At 45.3% G+C, this 24,543-nt stretch overlaps 1 protein-coding gene across 4 annotated transcripts in view; it reads right to left on the reverse strand.

The window, feature by feature from the left end:
* The window catches only part of SLC11A2 (solute carrier family 11 member 2), a 358,374-nt gene that overhangs the window by 117,773 nt on the left and 216,058 nt on the right, over positions 1-24,543 (reverse strand). For all 4 annotated transcript variants that reach the window (XM_078688843.1, XM_078688844.1, XM_078688846.1 and 1 more), the window contains one exon: positions 20,651-20,806. In XM_078688843.1, the coding sequence (XP_078544969.1) occupies positions 20,651-20,806 (156 nt within the window). The remainder of the gene's footprint in view (positions 1-20,650; positions 20,807-24,543) is intronic.

The raw sequence follows: 24,543 nt of genomic DNA on the forward strand, positions 1-24,543 counted from the left end.
TTCGGTAGAAGAAAACAAAATTCAAGATTACTTGAATGATTGTGATCTTCCGACGCTCTCCTTGGAAGAGCAATTAACCCTTAATGCGCCGATCGAAGCCGTTGAAATCGAGAAAGCGATTAAATCACTAAAGAGCGGGAAAGCGCCCGGCCCCGACGGGTTCTCGGCTAGATTCTACAAATCCTTTCCCTCTCTTCTGCTCGAACCCCTTCTCCGCCTCTTCCAGGAAATAAATGACACCGGGGAACTTAAAGGCACGCTTTCTGAAGCCATAATCGCGGTTCTTCCCAAAGAAGGCAAAGATCCCTCTCTCCCAAAAAATTATAGGCCCATTTCCCTCATTAATATTGACTGTAAAATTCTAGCCATGATCCTCTCTACTCGCCTTCAGCAAGTCCTCCCTAAACTAATTCACCCCTGACAAGCAGGTTTCTTAAAAAAACAGACTGTCCAGCGACAATACCAGGGTATTGGCGCATGTTCTGGAAAAAGCAAAACTCCTTGACACACCCACAGCGGCAATAACCCTAGACGCCGAAAAGGCTTTTGACAAGGTCGACTGGACATTCCTGGAGGCAGTCCTCAATAAATTCAATCTGGGGGAAACATTCACTAAACTAGTAATGTCCCTGTATTTCAATCCCACCGGGAAGGTAAGAGCAGGTGGCTCTTTTTCCGCCTCCTTCCAATTACAACAGGGGACGAGACAAGGGTGCTCCCTCTCCCCCTCCTTATTTCTGCTGGCGATTGAGCCATTCCTCTATCACATAAGAAATAATGACGCCATAGCTGGTATTCCATTTCAGGACTGTAATATAAAACTTACCGCTTATGCGGATGACGTGCTGGTTGTATCGGAGAGAGCAGGAGAGGCAATACCTGCACTTATGTGAACCATTGATGAGTTTTCTTGGGTCTCTGGATACAAATTGAACAAAGACAAAACGGAAGTCAAATTACTTAATAACATAGGCGGGAAAGATATCATTGGGGACTCTGGTCTCACTTGGCAGCACTCTGTTTCAAATATTTAGGACTAGATTTTGACAAAGATCTACTCTCCACACTAAAAATCAACGAAAAATTAATCCTAAAAAAGATCTCCACCTTACTGGACGGATGGTCTCCCAAGTATCTTTCATGGTGGGGCAGGGCAGAAACCCTTAAGATGATGACCACGCCGCTGGTAAATTACTTGGCCAGCATGCTACCAATGACATTCACTGATGATTTCGTAAACAAAGTGGACAAGCTGTTTGGTAACTTCCTGTGGCAGGGCAAGAAAGCCAGGATATCACTGAAAAAGCTACAACTAGCTAAAGAGAATGGCGGCCTGGGTCTTCCCTCTTTCAGGAATTATCAGACAGCATTCCTCTGCAAACAAGGGGCACTGTGGCTGATCGACACCCCGTCTTATGTCCCACTGTGGATAAATATTGAAAATCTATCATCGGAAACTCGCCACTACCAACCCTGCTTACCATGGACCTCTCTCACTAGCCCCACTCCAAATACATTATGTTGAACACCAGGCGCGCTCTCCTAAGACTAGACCAAGCCCACAAATCAGATCTAAAAATCAGGAAATCCACGACGAAGTCCCTATGGCGGAACCCTTACTTTAAATCTGACGGTATTACCCTCTACTGGGACTTTTGGTCCAAGAAGGGCATTAATATGGTAAAGGATCTTTATGACGGGACACAACCCCTACCCTTCTCCACACTACAGGCTTTACATGACTTAACACCCATGGGCTTTTACAACTTCCTGAAACTGAAGGCCACTATATCACCACGTCGCTTGAGTCCCCACACACCCTGGCTCATGACCCAGGTACCACGCCTACTAGCGAATGGGCACTTTGTATCTAAAGTGTACAAGCAACTCCTCCCCCTACCTAGGAAATCACATAGACAAGTTGAACTCAAATGGGAAACTGAACCCAACTCCACGGGCATCGTACTTGACTGGGACACAATTCATAGAACTGCCCTCTCTAATAAGGTATCCCCAATCTTATCCCAGACAAAATACATGCTACTGAATAGGACATTCTGGACCCCGGATAGACTCTTCAAATGCCAACTGCGAGATAGCTCCACTTGCTGGAACTGCCAGTCTGGAATTGGCGATCTAGCCCACATGCTCTTTCACTGCCCCTCCTTACAAACCTATTGGGGGAAAGTCTTTGACTGTATACAACATGTTTTCAAACTGCATCCTGTAAGGGAATTTATATATGTCATATTGGGGGCTCTTGAACCGAACTTGCCAAATGCTCAAGATCGGCAACTACTAGACTTGATGCTCACATGGGCTTGCAAAGTAGTCTTATGTAAATGGAAAAACGCGTCAGAGGTTTGCTTTAAAATCTGGCAGGACTGGCTAACCTTTCTGAGAGGAGCTGATAATCCCGCATTGCACTCCTCCGCCTGGCGATCATCCAACAAGAGACTATGGACAGCACTTGACGCGTCTTCATTTCATTTTGACCCCCCGCGATAAAACACTTAATACTGTAACCTTACTCGGCACCCTAGTATGTCATGCTTGAACCACTGTTAACGTGTAACCGAGTGTATGACCCACTTACTTACTAGTATGCTTCGTTTACTACTATGCTTCGTTTACAGATTACAGACCCCTGGGCCTGTTCTACCTGTTGGCAGCTTATAATTGCGGGTAACTGTACATTCATTTATTTATTTTATTCTATTATTGTTTATTTGCTTCCATGTAGTTCTGCTTTCAGGCATCAACAGCCACTTGTGCCTTGGACTTATATCAGTATTGTATCGTTGTCAAACAGCACATTTGATTAATCTCTGTATTCGATGCGTTATTGTATTGTATTTTATTTCTTTTTCTTCAATAAAAACGATTTGAAATTAAAAAAAAAAGAGACCCACCTGATGGGTCGCCGCAGTCTTCCACTGGTGACTTGCAGAGTGACACATGACCCTCAGGGATGCTTCGTCCTCCAGGAGGGAACCCTCGGAGATCGGCCTTTGAACCTGCTTGTTGGTTATTCCCCACCTCCCTGCTGGCCTCTACACTTAAGCAACTCACCTCCCTCGTTTCTGCCTTGCCCTTGGGTACGACTGGTATTGGGGTGACTTTTAATGTAGTCATGGTCCCCGGCCTAGACATTGTCTTGCCTCCTTCAGCTAGTAGGATTGCCCAAGCAGGCCTCCTATCGACCGGGGCTACCAACTTGGGTCTCGGGGATGCCTGGAGACTCTGGCACCCAGCGACCCAACATTATACCCATACCTCAGATTCCCATCACACTCGTGCAAATAGTTTATATCTTCTTGCCGGCCCAAGACGGTCGGGCATTCCAGACCATCACCATTCTCCCAAGGGGCCTATCGGACCACTCCCCGGTGGCCATACAATTAGGCGCACTCCCTCCGACCTCACGACCAATCTGGCGCCTCAACGCCTGGTTCCTCCAGGACGAGGGATTCAGGGAGCAGGAAGGAGCTGAGCTTCGGCTCGGTTTCACTAACAATCAAGGATCAGTGTCCTCCTTTGACCCTATGGGAGACTGGGAAGGCCACCATTCGAGACTTTGCTAAAGGCCAACTTAAACTTAACCACGCAGCGCACACTCCTGACTTACACTTCTGGAGGCCCAGGCCACCCAGCTCGAGACCTTGCACCTAGAAGGTAGAACAGAGTCTCAAGACAGGAGTCTCGCGTTTCTGAGGGATGAGATCAGACAGACCTCCCTAGAGGACTGCCAAGCTGCTCTGGAGATCTTCTGTGGCCCGAGTATACGGATGGGGAGATAAAAATGGGAAGCTCCTCCATCACCTGGCCACCTACCCTATGGCCAACCGTATCATCCCGGAGGTGATTGATTTGAGCAGGGAAGCCCATCACGCCCCGGCGGCATTGGCCCAATGCTTTGTCACCTACTATATCACTCTCTACTCGGCTCAGGCTCCTAGTCTCACACTCCTGGAGCTCCTCCGGTGCGAACGGTTCCCCTCCTACGCCTTAGTGACTCCGAGGCCCAGGCGCTTGACCTTCTGATCTCCCCTGAGGAGGTTCATGACGCCATATCGTTCATGACGGCAGGTAAGACACCCGGAACGGACTGGCTCCCTCAAGAGTTTAATGCATCCTACCGGGACACCCTGGTCCCACCTCTCCTGGAAATGTATCGAGAGGCGGTGGACTGCGGCTCCTTCCGTCCAGAGACGGACCTGGCCATCATCGTGGTGATCCCCAAGTCTCAGCCCCCTCTCAAACCATTGCTCCGACTACCGCCCCATTTCTCTAATCAACTTGGAGCTTAAAATCTTCGCCTCCGTCGTGGCCAACCGTATACAACCACACCTGGCCAAGCTGGTCCACCCTGACCAGTGCGGTTTTATGCCCCCCAGAGGAACCAGGCACTGCCTCCGATGCCTCCACCTTGCCATAGCGAATCGGCACCTCCTGACCCCCTACTTATCTCTCCTTCTTGTAGATTTTGAGAAGGCATTTGATTCGGTGGACTGGAGTTACTTGGAGGCAGTGTTGGAAGAAATGGGATTTGGGCTCCCCTTCCGCACTCTGGTTAAGATGTTGTACTGCCGCCCTCTGGCTCAGGTTCTAGTAAATGGGGCTCTGTCCCGTCCCTTTCCTATCAGAAGGGGCACAAGACAAGGGTGCCCCTTCTCGCTGCATCTTTTCGCGCTGATCATGGAACCCCTTTGCTTGTCTTGTCTGCTCTGACCGGTCTCTCACAGGGTAGAGTTGGCCCGGTTTTGTAGAGGACAAGATCTACGCGGACGACGTGTTGTTATTTTTAGCAGACCCTGCTTGGTCAGGGCCCAGATACCTCCGGGCCTTGACTCTCTTCGAGCGCACCTCTGGCCTTCGGTTAAACCCAGCCAAGTCCATCCTGGTCCCCCTCCATCTCTCAAGGGAGTGCTTCAACTGGCAGTCGACGATACCTCTTCGGCAGCAGTCCTTCAAGTACTTGGGGATCTGGGTGGCCCGTCTCCCCGACCTCGCTTGGTCGCTTAACGTTACCCCGTTGGTTATGCGGGTTCGTGCCGATCTCCTTAAATGGCAAAAGCTACCGCTAAACCCTCTTGGTAGGATAGCCTTGTTTAAAATGATGATTTTACCCAGATTCCTATACCTGCTCCAGAATATGCCCCTCTCCTTCCCCAGATCCTGGTTTCGGGAGATGGACAGCTTGGCCATTAAGTTTAATTGGGAAGGGTGGAGGCCCAGGCTGGCCCTGTTCCAATGCCAGATCCCAGCTTTTGACGATGGTCTTGGGATGACGAGTCTGTATCTTTATTATCTAGCGACTCGATTCCTTACCGTGCACGATTGGTTAAATGGTGGCTAGTCTGACCCGGCGTATCGTCTGGAGCTACACACCCTGGGTTTGTCGAATATTCATGGGATGCTATACGGGGACAACGTCTCCCAAGCTCTTCCGGAGGTCACACGTGGAGTATTCTTGGCCTGGCGGGCCTCTCTGCGCCACACACATTGGTCAGGTAAGCTGACCCAGTACACTCCTTTGTGGTGCGGGACCAGTCTCCGTGAGGTTGCCAATCTTTCAGGATTCCGACCGTGGGATCTCATTGGAATCTCCCTGCTGGGCGACATCTGGAGTGGGACTCACCTACGCTCCTTCCAGGACTTGCAGACCCGATACTCCCTTCACTCATCCCAGTTCTTTCGCTATCTTCAACTACGCCATGCCCTTAGCTCCCATGTTTCGGAGGGTACCTCCTCACCCGACTACAGCCCACAGGAAGCCCCCGCCATGACTGGAAATCTGTGTAAGGGGGGAAATCTCCCGGATCTACCGATACCTTACAAACAATACCCCCAATTCCCTATCTCACCTCCGGGCTACATGGGAGGGTTGGATTGTGGCCCTAGATGACGCTGACTGGAGAGATGCATTGATGGCCCCCAAAACAATTACAGTCTCTGCGAGGCTTCGCCTAGTCCAAGTATATTACCTTCACACAGCTTACCTCACGTGACTGCGCCTCCAACGTGCTGGGGTCCGGCCCGATGCTTCCTGCCCCCGCTGTTCTTACCCTCAGGCAGATATCTATCACATGGAATGGATCTGCTCTGTGATCACGAGGTATTGGGAATTAGTAACCGGGGAACTTGCTGAGGTCTTGGGCTGGGAGGTTCCTCTCACTCCACTGAATGTGATCCTGGGCATCTCTGAGGGGCTGGATGGTACCAGGGCTGAGAAACTCTTCCTTAACACTGCCCTGATGGTGGCCAAGCGGGACATAGCGGCTTCATTGGCTGAACTCAGATCCACCTACAATGGCGCGCTGGCGTAGGGGAGTGGACTGGTGCGCAGCACAAGAACGGCCCCTATATGCAGCCAGAGGGTGCTGCAAAAGTTTTGTCGAATGTGGGGCAAGTGGGTGGGGGTGGCGGAGGGCTAATGGGAAGGGGCTTCTATCATGCGAATATGGACTGGAGCTGGACTGTCGCTACCTCCTTTAGATTTGTCGGCTGTACATATGGATGTGATGTGTTTTCATCTATATTTTGTCTTCCATATTGCAACCTTGATTAGTGGTGCCATTTTTGCTGCGATTTCATAAAAACACTAAAATTGGTTATAAAAAAAAAAGACGAGTACTATATCTTCAAAGCTTGGGGTATCAATATTACTCCTCATCAAAACTCATGGTATCCAGCGCCTCTTCTAATCTCCAGTTTACGGTCTGGAGCCCAGAGCCACCCAAGGTCCCCGATCTGTGCTCACAGGGGCACTGGGCCATTCTACACAACAAGGGGCTTGCACTCTGGGCACCCTGCACGCCTTCCCCCAGGCAGAATCAGCTCCCCGATCCAGTCATCCGAATCTAGAGCTGATTACAAAAACTATAACCATCTCTCCAGAAACCCAATGACAACACTGGCAATCGGATGGAGGCATCAGTGCAAAAAAACAGAGGTTTGCCTCTGTTCATGGAATGTCAATGGCTTGGCAACATAAATCTCAGACCCGGAATTCTTGCAATGCCTCAATTTGTTCGACATAATCCTGTTGCAGGAAACATGGTTTAAAGAACCATAAACATTTACAAGGGTTCCTATGCTTTGCCACACCAGTCACAAAGGGTGGTACATTTGGGCATTCCTCAGGAGGGCTGGCAACTTCTACATCTACAACTACCATAACGTCAGCAGCAACAGTCGGCCCTGCCCCAGCAGTCAATTTTACATCAGAGGGCAACGAAGTGAGCCTCCAATCCTTAATTTGTAACATACCAACTCAATGTGGCTCTACCCAGGGAAGGAACAACAAAAAACAGACTCCTTCTAGAGGACCTAGAACATCTTAACCTCAGGGTCTTAAACAGACCCTGAGGTGTCTGTTTGCCGGTGGCTCCCCGCTCCCCTGCTGTGGCTCCCCACCTGTACCAAGCCATTATTTCGCATAAACTTGCTCGATTTTGGACCACACGTTCCCCAGTCTCTCGCTGTTTCCTTTCATACTCTGCTTCAGAATGGGAGGCAAGTCAGAGAGTGATCACCATCCACAAGAAACCTCCATAGCTGCAATCATACCTCCTTGCATTCAGCCAGTGCCACTCTGGGGCTCCAGTTACACATCAAACTGCAAGAGAATGAATTTGCGGTGGAAAATATCGAGTCCCTGTCAGGAACAGCAATCAATCTCGCATTCTCACAACTGTCAGCAAAGAGTCATATCAAATTGGGAACACTTTACAGCCACATTTACAGAACCTCATGCCTCACAAATTAAAATAAACTGTCCTCTGGCCCCCCAAGCAGGAAAAAAGGCTAATGACAGCACAAGGGGCCCAAATAAAGGGCCTCAAAAGATCTATAAACGGCTCAATGAGATCCCTGCGACATGACCCAGGGAACACAAGTCTCCTCTCTTCTTTGCAGCAACAGATAACAAAGCTAAAGAAACTAAAATGGGACATCAACAAAAACTATGAATATGACATTTGGGCAAAGCTCCTCCACAATATAAACCATAAAAAAAGCGCCTGCTTTTGGAAAATGGTAAATACAATTATGCACCCGCAGCATGGAGCCACTTCTTCCCATATACTAGAGAAAAACCTGTGCCAGTTTCTTAAATGACCACTTCAATCACAAAATTGTGGGTTCCTTATCAACTTCCCAAAATAGGGCCTTACGGGGTGACCGCTCAGAAGGCACTCTAATAAAGGAGGGAGTCCCACAAACATCTTCCGACATAGATCAACTGCAGGAGGAGGAGACAAATGCTGCAGAGTGGCTCCTAATTAGGCAGCAGATCGCAAAGGGGGAAAAAGGAAGGGGCACCAGGCCCGAACGGAATCCCGCCGGCACTGTTCAAGCATCAGGCGGCAGAGTGGACAAGTATATTTCAACCACTATTCCCGGAAGTGAGATCACTGGGTATAATCCCGGACTCATGGAAAGGCTCCACGATTTTCCCGATCCATAAAAGCGGTGACAAGGCCTTGCCTGGTAATTACTGACAGGTGCCACTGATTAACAACGAGGCCAAATATTTTGCGGGAACCTTGTTGGATGAACTCACAGCCTGGGGTGATGCCAACGACATAATACCACTAAACCAGACAGGCTTCCGGAAAAAAACAGGGACAAAAACCAACAACCTGTCAATCTCTCTGCTTATTGATGCAGCAATATCCAAGAAAATGCTGCTGCACCTCTGTTTTATTGACTTCAGTGACGCCTTGGATAATGTTGATAGGGCAAGACTGTGGGGGAAGCTAGCCCACTGGGGCATTCCACAAGTCCTCTTATAAATGTTAACATTCCTGCAAACAGCCACCTAGGCACAGGTAAAACTGGGAATAGGGACCCAACTTTCGAGAACAGTAACAACCACCAAAGGCTGGGAACAGGGTTTTGTGCTGACGCCTACCTTATTCAATCTATTTATGGTAGATCTACCACAGACACTCAACTTCTGCAATTCCCACGCGCCCAGGCTGGGGGAGCACAACTTTGTCCAATCTCTTGTACGTTGATGGCGTAATTCTGCTTAGCCATACAGCAGTCGGCATGCAACAACTTCTTAGCGAAATGCAGGACTACGCCAGAGAAAACAACTTGACAATTAATCTAAAAAAAAAAAACAAGGACAATGACCATTAATAATAAGAGGAAACTAGCAAGGTCCTGGCACCTGGGAAGAACACAAATGGAACCAGCAGTGGATTAAAAGTACCTAGGCGTTTACATAGATGAAAGATCCTTCGCACGACATCAAGAAGAGATTAAAAGAAAAGGGTTGGTACTAGCACTAACTTTGAAAAATCTAACATCAAAACTAACCGGTCCAACTCTAAGCCCACTCCTGAAAGTAGCACAGGCAAAAATTCTATACACTATAACCTATGGCAGTGAAATAATGCGTGGCAGAGGCGCCAAGTTACTGGACAAAACTCTAGTCAAAGTATACAGAACCATGTTCAGCCTCCCAAACTAAACCTCCCCGGCGCAAGTAAGGAGTTTGACCTATTGAAGCAATCATGGGCCAGGGACAGAGCATACATCATCTGCTGGAATAAGATTAGCGTATTGGCTGCGAACAATCTAAACCAGCTCTTATGGCAAACCCTCCAACAGAGAGTGAATTACCCTGCAAGACGCTACCTTCAGGAGGCTCTGGCAAGCACTGGGCTCTCCGCCCTCTGTAACACACAGTTCCATCACCTAGCCTTTAAGAAGCTTGTCTGGAAATACCTACAAAAACTGTCATTGGTGGAGGATAAAGCCACATTTTCGGCCAGATCTCATACGTGGATGTCTTTGAATAACTATAAGACCGTAGCCCCTCAGAAATACTTTAACCTGGGATATCCAAAATCACATTAAATAAAATTCTTAAATCTTCGCCTTGGCATGCTCCTGTGCACCCGGAACCTTCCACCATGGCTGCGGACGTCATCCCCAACTTCTTGCAGCCTGTGCAAAATTGGCCAGGGAGATATCAGCCATCTACTATGCTCCTGTAAGGAGATGTCGCAGGAAAGGAGACAGCTGTTAAAAATCCCCTTCAATCATAGGGGAATTTGACAAAGGAGGCAAGCAGTTCTGGCATGCTTTGAAACCGGATCACCACAACTAAATTGCAGACTAGTAAGATTTCTTACATTAGTCGAGCAAAAAATGCCCCCATAAGATCAAGCCTTACCTGGGATTCAGAGCAGACCTACCAGAAACCACTCTACGTAGGCTTAGTCATTCAGAATTGCCGGCAGCTTTCCACACTGGGACCCTAGCACAATTCATCCAACTAAAGAACTGAGGCCTTTCCAACTAAGGTAAAGCTGGGAATCCCACATTGCGGTTAGCATCTTAGAAACACTGTAAAGCACCTTTCTGTACTGATTGCAGTGGCTGATTCGGCAACAAACTCTGCACTGACTGCATTCCTTACACCAGCAATAATCTGCACTAGCACGAAAGTGCCTTTTTAACTGTTAAGAATCCAACTCATTTCAAGTTTTTTTAATGCTCATGGAAACTATAAATGTGCACCTTATATTTTATCATGTCCTTACAGTTTTAATTGAAGCTTTTGTATTGCAATGTGTTAGTAACTATGCAAATGAAATCAAATTTCAAAATTCCCTAGCGCCTTATTGAATTTGGATCTTAGTTGTCGAATGCCCATTGTTTCAAGGATAGACTCGAAATCCGAAGTCTCTTTTCGATTCCGACCATGGCCAGATAGAAGTGGTGGTCCGGCGACCTCTATTATTGGTTAGGGCCAGTGCTTGGATTGTGAAGAAGGGTCTAAGGCGGTAGTTCTCATACGCCGCTCGGGAGGCAGGGTATACTCGAACTCCTCCTCCACATCGGAACTGGAGATTTCTTCCACATAGAAAGCCAGTTCCTCTCCTCCTTCCTCAGCAGGCCCTCCAGGGCATGTTCGTCCCCGAAAATATCTGAAGGGTAATCTTCGCCAAGACATCTCTAGCCAACCAGCCCTTTGATCTCGGAGGTCTGGTGAGAGGCGGAGGTTGCACAATGGGCGTTGGTCAGTGTGGGAATATTTGGAGTAACACTGCAAGCAAAACCGAAAAGGTGTTTGTTCCACCGGGAACACATCTTAGACCTACTGTGTGTGTTAGATAGTAGGCCCGAGACAGGTGGAGTCCCTAAGAGCAATCGGTTGGTGCCCGAACCAACAAAGCTTTAAGTGGCGCAGTAATAGAAAAACGCGATCGAAACAAACTGTACCATCAAAGACAGGATAGGTCCGAAAGCTCATACAGAACCGAGTTCCACATGGAGGAGAGGCACATATGTCCAAACCCAACGGCGGAGAGAAAAAAAAAATAGAATAAAGGAGTCGATACCCATGCGCTATATCACTGAGGCACATATGTCCAAACCCAACGGTGGAGAGAAAAAAAAAATAGAATTAAGGAGTCGATACCCATGCGCTATATCACTGAGAGGAGTTCATCTACTGTGACTTGAAAGACTTCTTAGAAGAAAATCAATTGCACAGCTTCGAACCCAACCCTAGATGGTAGTCGAACAGTTATTTACTATTGACAACCCTTGGGAAAGCTGCTACTACAGACAAATGTGCTATGAGGTGGTACAAGAAACGTTTGATTGCTACTACATGTATTAAGATTTGAAGTTGCTGGTCTCATTTTTAATGTGTTCTTCGCAACTCTTTCTTTTTTCCACCAATTGAGAAGGCATAGTCGCTTTGCTACAAAAGAGCTTTCTGTTGCAGCTTCCTTGCCTCCTTAGTTACCTCTGTAAATGTTTGTTGTAGGTGTAACCGTGTGAATACTAGAACTTCTGGAACCAAGCTACAAAGTTTAACATGTTTGGCTCTTATTGATAAATGCTTTTCCTTTCCCAGTTAGCAACTGTGGAAACAAGCACCGGCAAATACAATAGGTCTTTATTGGCTTTGCAAATGTTTTTTTTAGCTAGGTTGTAAAAGGCTGAAAGTAATACAAAAATGCTAATATGACACAGTCAGCTTGGACAACGGTATAGCGCTTTTGAAAAAAAAATTCAGCGACGCTGCTTTGAATCTAGTGCTTCTGTATAATATGGCTAAACAAATAGTCAAAGCCAACAGATCTCGCATAGGTGAGACCTATTGGCTTTTGCCAATTCTTGGTATGGTATGCCATATGGTAAGTTATAAGTATTTATATAGTGTTTACAATGGATGAAATACTAATGTTATAGAATGGACAATGCCCTTGCGAAAGTGTTACTGTGACCAGATTCAGTCAGAAGCATTTTAGGACCATACAGAAACTGTGACAATGTGCCATTTATATGCACTGAATGTAACATAAGTTGTAAGTAGACAGAACGTCCAATAGGTTACAGCATTGGTTACAATGATGCTATCGGCTATGTGTTACTTTGGGTACAGTGGTTCCAAAAGAACCAAAAACATCACTTCTGACTGTTGGTTCAGTATTAAAATATAGAAATAATCAGTGTTCGGTGGGTTTTCAAGACCTTTTGGCTTCTGTCCCACTGCACTTGCTCCACCATTTAAATCATGACCCCAATGCCTGCGAGGATACTGCACTTGTGACTGCTTGCTTAGTAGTAAAATATAGCAATGATCTGTGTTCAGTGGGTTTCCTTGAGCACTCCACCCCTATGCCACTGCATCTGCTGCACCATTGAAATCATGACCCTAGTGCCTGCAAGGACAAATGAGGAAATCGTTTATATCCAGTAATATATGTGTTCCAAAAAAAGGCACAGTTGCAGATGGAATATAAAAGCTTTCTTAAGAAGTACCATTAAACGTATCCAACTCTCCAAAAGGAGTTGCCATCGATGTCATAAAAAAAGCATATGGTTTACAATTCAAAGTGAAAACCAAGCACTGTTAAATTGTGTTACAATGTGGCTGGCTCTATCCTGTGAAAATATCTTCTCCGGGACCGGACAATGAATGGGCCATAAACAGTGTAAATTGCCCAAGATCACCATATGCTAGGCTGCTGCTGAGACTGAAATGCGACTTTGTACTTTGTTCCAAAAAAGGCAGTTTCACAAATTAAATAGACTCACCAAAGAAGAGGATTTTTGCAATAAATGTGCAAATGTTTTTTGCAGCTCAAAAACGAGATACCTTTTGAGATGGCAAAGTCTAAAATAAAATACAAAAAAGGGCACAAGCTGGCTCCATGGCGAAAGAATGCTACATTCCTCTTTCCTATCAACAGTCTCACTTTGAAGTCAGCCAAACCAAAATAAACACCAGGCTCCAAAGAAAACACAAATCCCCTGCAAATGTGATGAGATAAGAACAAGATTTAAAGGTCTGATTATTTCAGAAAATTAGTTTGTGGAAGAATAGTGTAAACTCGGCTTTAGCATGGGGAGGTACGCACTCAAGCTGCACAGCCTAAAGCAAATAAAGCCAGCAACTGGAAAGGCAGAAAACAAGAGTTAGAAACCACAAAGCCAATAGCAAGTAATGGGTGAAATGCATTCCCAGGTCAAATTTCTGAAAGTCCCCCAGATGTCTTTTGATTAGCCAGACAGCTGCACTGCCTGGTAGGCGGTGACCTTGTACAGGAATTTATATAGCGCAAATCACCAAGCGGTTTCTAAGCGCTTGCTTAGGGAACCCGTCCTGGTATTCCCCTGTGAGATAACCCCGGCAGGGTATCCGCAAGGTGAAAGCCAGGCATCCTGCCGCGAGGGGCCGTTGTGGAGATTAAGCAAGCTATTGCCCAGAGTCGCAGAGTGTGAACCCGTGAATCGAGTAGGCACCGGAGCGAGAATTGTCGAGTCCATGGACATTTTAGGACTCAAGACCCTGCCGAGCCGGGAATTGAACACTGGTCCCGGGCTGACCTCTGCTTCCAGGTCTGCCTCCTCTAACCAGTGAGCCACACTTCTCCATTAGAAAAGACAGTCAACTGACAATGTTGCAACAGTGTCATGAGGCAACACTACCCTGGCTGTCTGGATTACTGTGTAGTGACCAGTATTAAGGTCACATGGACTGCTGTGCATCTGTTGATGCCTAGGGACACCAGAGCTATTGAGGGAAAAGAATAAACAGATATATCTTACAAATTCTGTGACTGAGCATTTACCCCATACTGGAAATATGAATACCTGAAGTAAAGTTTTGTAGTTGCGACCAGATCGAAGTCTTGAGTTCTGCAACCTGCTGTTGATAACCGCTTGATCTGGCTCAGTTTGCACAAGATTGCTTGCTCTTTATCTGCTTAGCTTGTCTCTCTCTATATTTTTGTCTCATGATGTATGATGCGCCACTAGTGTAATGAGATTTTGAATGTCCCATTGCCAAATGTCCTATGCACTGTTTACACTAAGATTTTGTTTCTTATAGTTTTTATGTGTAGAACATTTAGTTGCATTGTCTGTTTGTATTTGCACCACTTTCCCCTTTAAATATGAAAAGCCATTGGAACAACTGATGTGTTTGAACTCATCCGCTGGTGTCAATTGCCCCTGATTTGCAAGTTATTCAGATGTGTACCCTATCCTGTGTGTAATGCCTCGGTTATGGCCATAGAGAGAAATGGCTATTTTAACCGTTAGCCATTTGTTGTCGTGTCCTGTGTCCGCCAATTGTGCTCCTTTTGTAATCCATTCTTGGATTGGTGTGATATGTAGGCTTGCATCTGATATTAGCTGAATACACAATGCCAAGCCTCGAAAAATCTTCTCGCCCACTCGCTATGGCAAGTTAGAGTTTATAAGATCAAGCTATTTTTAGCACCTACTCATCCGTTCTGGCGAGAGAACTCCAGCTGGAAGGAACAGGTGTTCTGTTCATTCAGAAATTAAATGAGCAATAAAGACTCCTTTAAATCCTATTTTTATCTTGACACATTTACAGTCTATTCAAGGACAAAGGTCAAATTTCAGTTTTACTTTTTACTAATTGTTTCTTATCTTATCCTGGATGTTTTGTCGACTGAGCTGTCTAACAATCATCGTGAAACAAAAGTATGCAAGATGTCAGTTTTTTTCTAACAAACAACATTTAAACAGCTTGTAAATGAATAGTACAAGTATTTCAAAATATATCGGGAATTACGAAATAACTTTTTTTTTATTTAGAAGTGCGATACAAACAAAAATGTAAGTAGAAGCAAAACAAATCAGAACGCTTTACTTGGTAAAGTGCAAATTAGAAATATTTGCGAACACGATTTTAAAACATTGTACACTATATCATTTTATCAGTAAAACTACGTCAGTGGGAAACGTTGTGGCCATTTCAATGGAAAATCTGCTGATTGCAAATAAGTGTGCTATCACTTCATGATTCAGGTATGTATTTACTAAAAGTGACAGCTTTTAAACATGATTTGAGAAACACGGTCTGTGTGACAATTTTTCTACTCAAGATACAACCCATATTATTTTTTTCTGTGATTATTACAGTACTATGAGGCGGCATTACATCTTATCATTATGAAGTTGTAAAGGGTTTAGAGGTAAAACCGGCCTTGACTTATTTGCAGTTGGTGCAGTCCCCTGAAATCTGTTTTAGTGTTGATTGTTTTTTGTCAGGTGCATTGAGACTGAAAAATAAATTGCTTGAGCCCTTGATAGGATGGGATGTCTTGCCTGTTTCAATTATAACCTGGGCTTTATGGAGATAAAATGTTAATAGTTGTATTGTTTTTATTTTCCATGCCCCACTGTTGGGCTGGTTTTAATGGTATTACTGCCCAACAAGAATTATTATGTTGTTGACAAGATGGATGTATCAAGGGCATGGGAGCTCAAGCTTTTTTTATGAGTGGCTTATTGAGCCTAGTAACCTATATTAAAGTTTAAATGTTTATGATTTTATTTTAAAGAAGATGTTTTACATTATTGTTTGGTGCTGAATTGTATTTTATTTCCTTGTTTTTTATATAAGTAATGTTGTTTGACTTGTATGCTTTTATGGATTAATGCTTAATCCAAATAAAGATTATTTGATTGATTAATTGACTGATTTACCTGAAGAGGGATGCGTGTTCCACACGACAGCAGGCTGCACGCCTCCACCTGCCAACACCCAAGGGTTTTCCTAGCAAAACATTTCTGGATCTAGTATGACACCTAAAGACTTTCACAAGGTGAGGAATCTGCGTTTAGAAGTCTATCAGAAATGCTTTTTTGCATAACCATTTAGGTTAGAAAAATACTGAGGGGATACAACATGTTAACATCCCCCAAAACATGCATTTTCTGACCTCAGACGTACACTGGTCTTAACTGCTAACCAAACTGTTCAATGTTGTGCAGCTGCTCAATATAACCAGAGCCATGTAGGTATTCAATCACTAATCTTTAGTGCCTAATGCCGTACTTGAATTTTTCAGCTTCTCAGATTTCAACCGCCGACCCAGAGGACCACTCTTAGCTTCTGAACCAACAGGCACAACAACGAATCTGACGATGACGATGAAATACAGTGGCACTGTGGAATTACACTTGACATCATGGTGACGGATATTGACTCCTCCATTGGCGAGCACCAAAACAAAAATCTTTAGTCATTTTGAAGAATGTTTCCGGACCAAATTATTAAATTGTGGAGTAACACACAGCCTGGGAATTTAGAAAAAGTTCATGCTGAACAACAGTACGGAAACAAGCATTTACAATGCAACGGTCTCGGCATTGCAAAAGTTAGAGCTATTAGCATTGTAAATGAATGCGAGTTTAAGGTCTTGACATTGTAAATGACAAGGTCTTTTATTTATGTTTTAAAAACAAAAACATAAATAAAAGTCATTGTCATTTACAATGCCAATAGCTCAAAGTCGCGTAATGTGTATGCCAAACTACATTAGCCTCCTGACGAGTGCCCTTTCACTTAATTTTTTACAAATGAAAGCCCTTGCATTTTTTTTTAAACAAATTAAGCACGGGTGGTGTCCGTGTGTGCATGGCAGTGGTGGTGTCCGTGTGTGCATGGCAGTGGTGGTGTCCGTGTGTGTATGGCAGTGGTGGTGTCCGTGTGTGCACGGCAGTGGTGGTGTCCGTGTGTGCACGGCAGTGGTGGTATTCGTGTGTGTATGCCAGTGGTGGTATCCGTGTGTGCATGGCAGTGGTGGTGTTCGTGTGTGCATGGCAGTGGTGGTGTCCGTGTGTGCATGGCAGTGGTGGTGTCCGTGTGTGCATGGGAGTGGTGGTGTCCGTGTGTGCATGGGAGTGGTGGTGTCCGTGTGTGTATGGCAGTGGTGTTGTCTGTGTGTGCATGGCAGTGGTACATGCATCATCAAAATTATTAATTCATATAAATAAGGTCACCATAAATTACACATTTAAAAAGCTTTGACCGTAGCTCACAGAACACGGTGAATTCTCACATGGAGTATGGGAGTGTAGCACAATTCCTAGCTTTTGTGGCAAGTAGGTCAGGGATCTGATGTTGTGGAAGGCAGTTCACCCGGACCCAAAGAACTGCATTATTAGGCCTCCTGGAAAAAAGTTTTACGCATTTGGGGCTGTTTATTGCTAAGAGGTGCACTGCGCTGAACAGGTGTATAAAGGACGCTCCTGAGGTAGCGCTTAGACCCATATGCAGCAAGAGAGGTATATTATTTTGCAAACTTCATTTTGTCAGGCTGTTGCTTGCTTAAATAAGAAATGTGTGTGGCTTGTGGATGTCTAACATTATCATGCATGAGCGACTTCTATGCTTAGTTTTACCTGCTTTCATTCATGTGGTCATCCATGGTAAACCCAAGTTATACTATACTGTACCCACCACTCTGGATCGTTTTGGCATAGTGATGGTGCACGTGCTATTTCTTCATGTTGAACATCTAGTTTTGGAAATGCCAATAAAGCTGTTTATTAAAAGAAATAATAAAATGAACAGTGCCCCTGTTAGGGCAAGGCAATGGAGCCAGTAAGCAGCGGCCATCTCATCCCCCAGATGCCCGGCATGTTGTGGCAGTCACTGTCACGTACATCACACATGTATATGCGCTGACAGTTGTGATTCTTAAAGGTCCCATTTTACGGTTCCAAACAAGAGCTGAATCTCAGAGATGACCTCACTCAACGAGCTACATTCTTTCCGAGTTAGCGTTCACATCAATAAGACTAGGTGTAAGGAACACTGAACAAACAACCCCAAAATCAAAATGTAAGGCAGGCCATTAATTCAGTCTTAGGCTTCGAATGGGACCTAGCAATGTTCTTGACTGGCAGGACTCTTGCGCCACTTTGTCTCCTCTTGCAGGACCACGTTAACACCTCATCCACGAACACAGATTGACAAGAAATGCACATTAAAGCAGGAGTGATGCAATTGCCTGGGAACTGAGAATGGCATAATGTTTTGATTCCAGATGACGCGAGGGAGAAAAAAAGGCAGAATCAGACTCCTGTCGCCGTTCAAACGTGGAACCAGCTGTTGACTGTGGCACAAAATGTGATTATATTCCAATTCATGAACGTATGCTTTGCGAGGTCGTGCCTCGAGTGAGTAGCAGTGATTAAAAATCAAATTTAGCAATGTGGAAACAGCGTACTGAATGTTTTTGGTAAGTGGGGCAACCTAGAACAGCACATACTTGACACAAGACAACTAATTATCTAACTGCAAAGTCAACCGATCGGCAGCGGATGAAGAAAAGAAGTCTGCTTGAAGGGGCAGCCATGTGTGTGTTATCAGCGCCGCGCGCTGGTATGCAGACTCCCCTTGCATACCAGCAGGCGCGCGTCGCGATCCGGGCTGCATTCGCATGCTCTGGATACAAGACCTGGCCGCGCGCACAACGTTATCCTATGGGGAAACGCTGCGCGCAGCCAGGTCTTGTCTCACTTCGGCGTCTCAGACTGCTGAGACGCCGACAATAGTTCTCTGGCGAGAACGCGCTTTCAGCGCGTTATAGCCGAGCCCTAATAAATAAAAAAACCAGTGTGAATGCATACATATATGTATTTGCCACATACATATCTAAGCACTTAAGTGAAGCTTTGGCACCACGGAAGAGGAAGAACAGATGTTTAGGCAGAAAACCAAGAATGTGAAGCAGTTCTGTTTAGATTACCTGCATGTAAATGTGTTAACAGCTGAATCTCTAAAGTGTGACATTTACCCCCACTCCCATGATTTAATGCATTAAACTGTACACTCTAGCATGTAGACAGTATAGTGAAGGATCAAGTAAATAACATTTCGGGGAATTGGACAACAGTGTAAATAACACGTAAAAATAAACATATTTGTGAGATGAGCAGAAGGGAAACTAGTCAAAATACAGCAGCCTAAAAGAGGCACAGGGTGGCAGGTTTTAACACCCTTATGTGTTAGTACACATTCCGATAACCACTACCTCATTAACATGAGTGCATTCAGTTAGCACAAGTCTGCATGGTCCATAATGTGAGTGAGCTGATAATGAGATTTGCTTTGTTTGTGTAGAAATTGCATGATAATCTGTTGAATTTTGTGTGTCAAATGAATCATGTTTCACACTGCACATTATTAACTGTAGCTTGAAAGAAACTTTCCACTTCCATGTTTTATTAACAAGGAGGAGGTCAATATTTCCTTGAAAACAAACCTTGTTAGGTCTCCAGTAACCACTCTACTGGATTTCAAATGCAACATTTAATAATGCTTTCAATGCTTCATATCAAAGCATTGTGCCTGGCAAATGTTTATGTGATATGAGCACAAGAGGGTTCATCATGAAATGTGCCAACACAAGCACTATACAGAAGCTATGGGATATAGGGCATGTAAGGTCCCCTCAATTAGGGTGGAGGGAGAGTGTGTGCTGGAAAGCTAGGAGGCATGCTACTCAAAGGGAAACAATACTGAAGGCCATCAGGTCTGCAGCTCATATGCAGGGGGTATTAGCTGGCTTGGCAGCAAGGCAGACAGTTACATAGTGCAGCATGGCAAATAGCGAGAATAGACTAATCTACTGAGGATGTGTGATAAAAAATATTTGGTGCATACATTTTACTTAATTTCATAATATTCATTAGGGTAGAGATAATCATTCAGGTGATAATTCTAATACATATGATGTGCTTTAGATTAGCACATAATATACGCTATTATAAAATACAAAGATGTATGTATTGTGCCCTATGGAGGAAGAGGGGATCCTGTGTGCGGCTTCTCATGTATACACTGCAAGAGATTATTTTACAGGTGAGTCATATTCCTAACATCGCCCATACTCCAATGAGTCTATCTCTAAGGAAGGTGTGGGAAGTTGCGGTCCATTTTCCTTTTGTCCATTGAGGCCAAGGCTACTTATTCACCTCTAAGGGCTGATGATTTTTACTCTGGTGTGACACTTAAACATGGGTGGAGGGGGGGGGGGGCAATAGGACCTAGGAAATTAGGGAATTGGTCAAGTGGGTAGGAAATTCAGTGAAGGAGCAAATCTAGGATGGCGATGCTGGGGGATGAACAATGATAAGGAGGAGATGTGAAAGCTGTGGAACATTTTGAAAACATTGGTTAGCAAGCTATGAAAAGACATACACATTTCCAACACCATCTGTCACTCTACCTGTACATTCCAAATAGGATGGTGACGCTAAGACAAGGTATAGTTGGAGAAGTACACAGTGGACAATCAAAACTCAGTGTCAAATTAAACAAAGTCAAAATCATCTACCTTACCTTGACCAGGGCAGAATGTAGATACATGTTGTGTGGCATGATGACTGCTCCTATTATGCCTACTGCCTGCTCAAGCTGAGGAGTCTTACAGTTGTCACAGTAAGGAAAGAACATGCCTTTCAGCAGCTGACCCTGATCAGGTTTCACAGTAATATACTGTGGAAGAAAATAAAATCAAGTTAAATGTAAAACTGTTTATGACTGATTTACCTGTGCACAGTGTATTCATGGCTCACTCATTTTATTGTAATGTCCATATATGATCCTGTTGAATTTGAATTTGAATTTAAAAAACTTGTATAGCGCAACGTACACCAATCGGTTTCTTGGCGCTTTTGGAGGCAAGGATAACAGAAAAAAGGGACAGTTAGTGCGGGAATGCCTGAGCAAACAAAAAGGTTTTCAGGCCCTTGCGGAAGAGGGAATATTGTTTGGTCGCTCGTAGGTGGTCAGGGAGGGAATTCCAAAAGATGGGGGCCAGAACTGAAAAATTGGAGCCTCCCCATTTCTTTCTATTATAGCGAGGAACCTGTAGAAGGGATTGGGATCTTGCATATATGTTAATATATGGTGCTCAACATTGGGGTCACAGCCAAATTCAATACTATTCTTCTACAAATACCGGAAACAAGACAGCAAGAGATAATATTATTTGTTTAGGATTACACAATTTGGTCAAATGGGAGGCAGATTACAAATCAAGTTCCTGATTAGGCAGTCATCAACTTACAAACTGGACTATACCACACTTCTCATTACTCCATATTCATGCCTAACTGAAATCAAATGACGACTGCTACATTCAACACACAAATCAAGAACAGATCTATACATAAAACACATGATATTAAATTGGTTTTGTTTTCAGGAGGGTATGATAAGTTAGAAAAACAAGCAGCAAACTTTATCACAGGATGCGCTGACACCAGTAGCCAGTTCTGTATGTTTTTGAAGGTCCTGAACCCTAGGTAGCAACATCTGAGGGATGAATGGTTTTCAGTACAAAAGCCATTCGTCCAAGCATTTTTGGTAGACATAGCACACTACATCAATATTATAAAGTCAATTTCTACATTTATGTAAGCAATTTATCTCCCCGGCACATATTTTAAAATTTTTAACAAATAGTGAATACAGATCACAGTGCCCTAGGGCTATTAAATACAAAGTCATACGTTTGGTAGAGCTTGGGAGTCTCCCTCAAATGACATCCTGGTGGGAAATGTTTGGCAAATTTTGCCTTCTAATGACGATTACCTAGTAATGTTGGTCAAAACTGGGTGTAAAATGAATGTGCGTTTAACGGTCATCTCAGGACGCTCTCAAACATATGATCAAATCACAGGCTCTTCAGGAATTAAAAAAGTGAAAGCAAAAATATCAAAACAAACTTTCTGTCATGTTCCAGTTAATCTAACTCTTTTGATGAATCATGTAGCTCAGTGGGGTAAAGTATCAACTCCAACAATGTGTTTATGACCTCAAAGTATAAAGTTTGAATCCTGGTGGGTCTGTTATGCATTTCATCATTCTTCGAGTTCATAGAATAGGTAACATTTAGTTGGGGAACAAACGTCTATTTTCTTTCAACAGCATCAAGATATCTCCTCCGGGGTAAATATTTGCTCTACAAACTTTCTACAAAGAACCTTTTAGGGGAGGAGTGGCGGAGATGGTAGACGGGTAAGACGCGGTTTCCTCGTCTCTCTACTCTTGTCATCGGCCTAGCTATACAACTATAAGCAATCGCCTTACCACAGCTCTGGAGTGGTCCCGACACTTCAGGGGAGGGGGGCGAGAGGAGCTCGTATACTGGACTGAGCTTCACTCCGACGTCCTCACTGGCCGTCTTTGGGAGCGGCCTCCGGCAGCTGCGGGGAACGCCTGCGGCCTGGTGCCTCAAGCCTGGATGGGGCCTAGGGCTGTGGAGACCCACGAAGGGCACTCAACCCGGGCCCTGTCCTGCCTAGCACTGCGCTCCACTTAAAAGCAATGACTGTGGGTGAGCCACCGAGACTGAGTCCCAATGATTGCCTGCCCTGCTGTGATGTGACGTGGCGAGCTGCACGGATTGCCTCTCGGGCCTGGGACGCTTGCCTCTCGGGCCTGGGACGCTTGCCGGGGCCCGGACTGCCGGGGGTGTCTGAGCTGGCACGCACCAGGCTTCGACGTGACAACTTTGCGAAACCACCTGTATGGTTCTGGGTCTGAACAGCGCAAGTTGGAATCTTGGAGCGATGGCAACAGTCTGCTCTAAAAAGAACTGCACCCTCAAAGATATGCCTTCCATGCTGACTGGTGGTCCCCTTAGGCGACTGCCCCCTAGCACCCAACACACCTCAGCTGCAGGATGATAACGCTGTAGAGGAGCCGGTGACTCGCTCCTTCCTCAAATCCCTCTTTACCTCCCTCAGAGATGACCTACAGGCAGCCAAAAGGGACCTCTCCCAGGATATAAAGGAGATCCAGAAGAGCCTGGTTGATGGTGTAGCAACTTTGGAGGAGCAGGGAAATGGTCAAGTGGAAGATGTGGAGAACCTACAGAAAAAGATCTGCCACTTCCCATTTGCGAGGCATGGGGGAGCCCTCATCATGGGGACATCCATTCTGCTGAAGAACTGGGGGAATGCTATCGTATTTAAGCTGATCTAGTTGAACTTTTATAGAGGGTGTGCCGCCACCCCACCTAGCATTGGACATCCATTCTGCGTCATCTTTCGTCCTGATGGGAAAATTTTCCAACTACGATCCCTGGAAGAAACTTGTTGTGTTGGGCATAGACCTGGTTGCAGATGGATCACCATTGAAGACCTCCCCATCCCGCTCAACAAGTCGCCAAACTCGCTGGCGGGACGTAGGGAGGGGAAGTAGTCACCCAGATCCCACAACGATTGCTGAGGGTCAACAGGCAGGGCTGGAGTTTATTCCTACATTGCTGGCTAAGACTGAGCCTTCATAACATGGCTGGACACGTAAATAACATCATTCACATTGTTGGCTGGCCGGGTTGGGGGCGGGGGGGGGGGGAATGGTGGCCACAGGTCTGACCTGATATGTTTAGAACTTTGGAACTGCAAGTCAGTTTTCTTAAACTGTAAGCTCAGGTTCTCATTAGCATTCTTAATCGTTTTCTCTTTGGGGTCTGTTTGTTAGAGGTTATACTAATTTCCACAGCAGTTAAAACATGGTACATACACGGCACCTGCAGGGTCTGGTAGACACAATGCCAGATGTTTTCCTAGCAACAGGGTGGCGCTTACAATAGCCTCTCGGCCGCTGAGCAAGTCTAATGACCGCCACAACCCATAGGCTTCTCACCCTCAATGTGAAGGGCCTCAATAACCCAGTAAAACACAAAGCGGTTCCGTCATATCTGGAGAATTCAGGGGCAGATATATGCCCACCTCTTCCCAAAAGACTGTCACTAACTCCGCTCACTCACCTTCCCCCACCAATGTTTCTCCTCCATGTAGACCAAGACGGCGGGAGTGGCCATCCTGGTAGCACATACTTGGAAGGGGAAGACTGGCTCTACGGGGCAGGACTGAAAGGTCGACTTATCACTTCACTCTCAACGACTGATCTTTTGTGGTGGGCACGATCTATGCCCCGAATGAGGGACCGGAAGCCTTCATACGCACAGCATTGACTAAGGTGATGTCCACACCGGAGGGTCCTGATAGGGGGAGACCTCAATTTAGTCCTGGACAGTGACCTAGATAGGTCGACACACAGACACAGCCAATCAGGGGCCCTGTCGAAAAGCGGGCATGGGTGGATGAAAGACATGGGGCTTCAGGATTTATGAAGATCATTCCACACACACACATGCAAATAGTCCTTTTTCTCTCTATGCTAGATTAGATTACCTACTTGGTACATGGGACATATAC

This window comes from Lissotriton helveticus, chromosome 1_1, assembly GCF_964261635.1.
Source record: "Lissotriton helveticus chromosome 1_1, aLisHel1.1, whole genome shotgun sequence".
Lineage (NCBI taxonomy): Eukaryota > Metazoa > Chordata > Amphibia > Caudata > Salamandridae > Lissotriton > Lissotriton helveticus.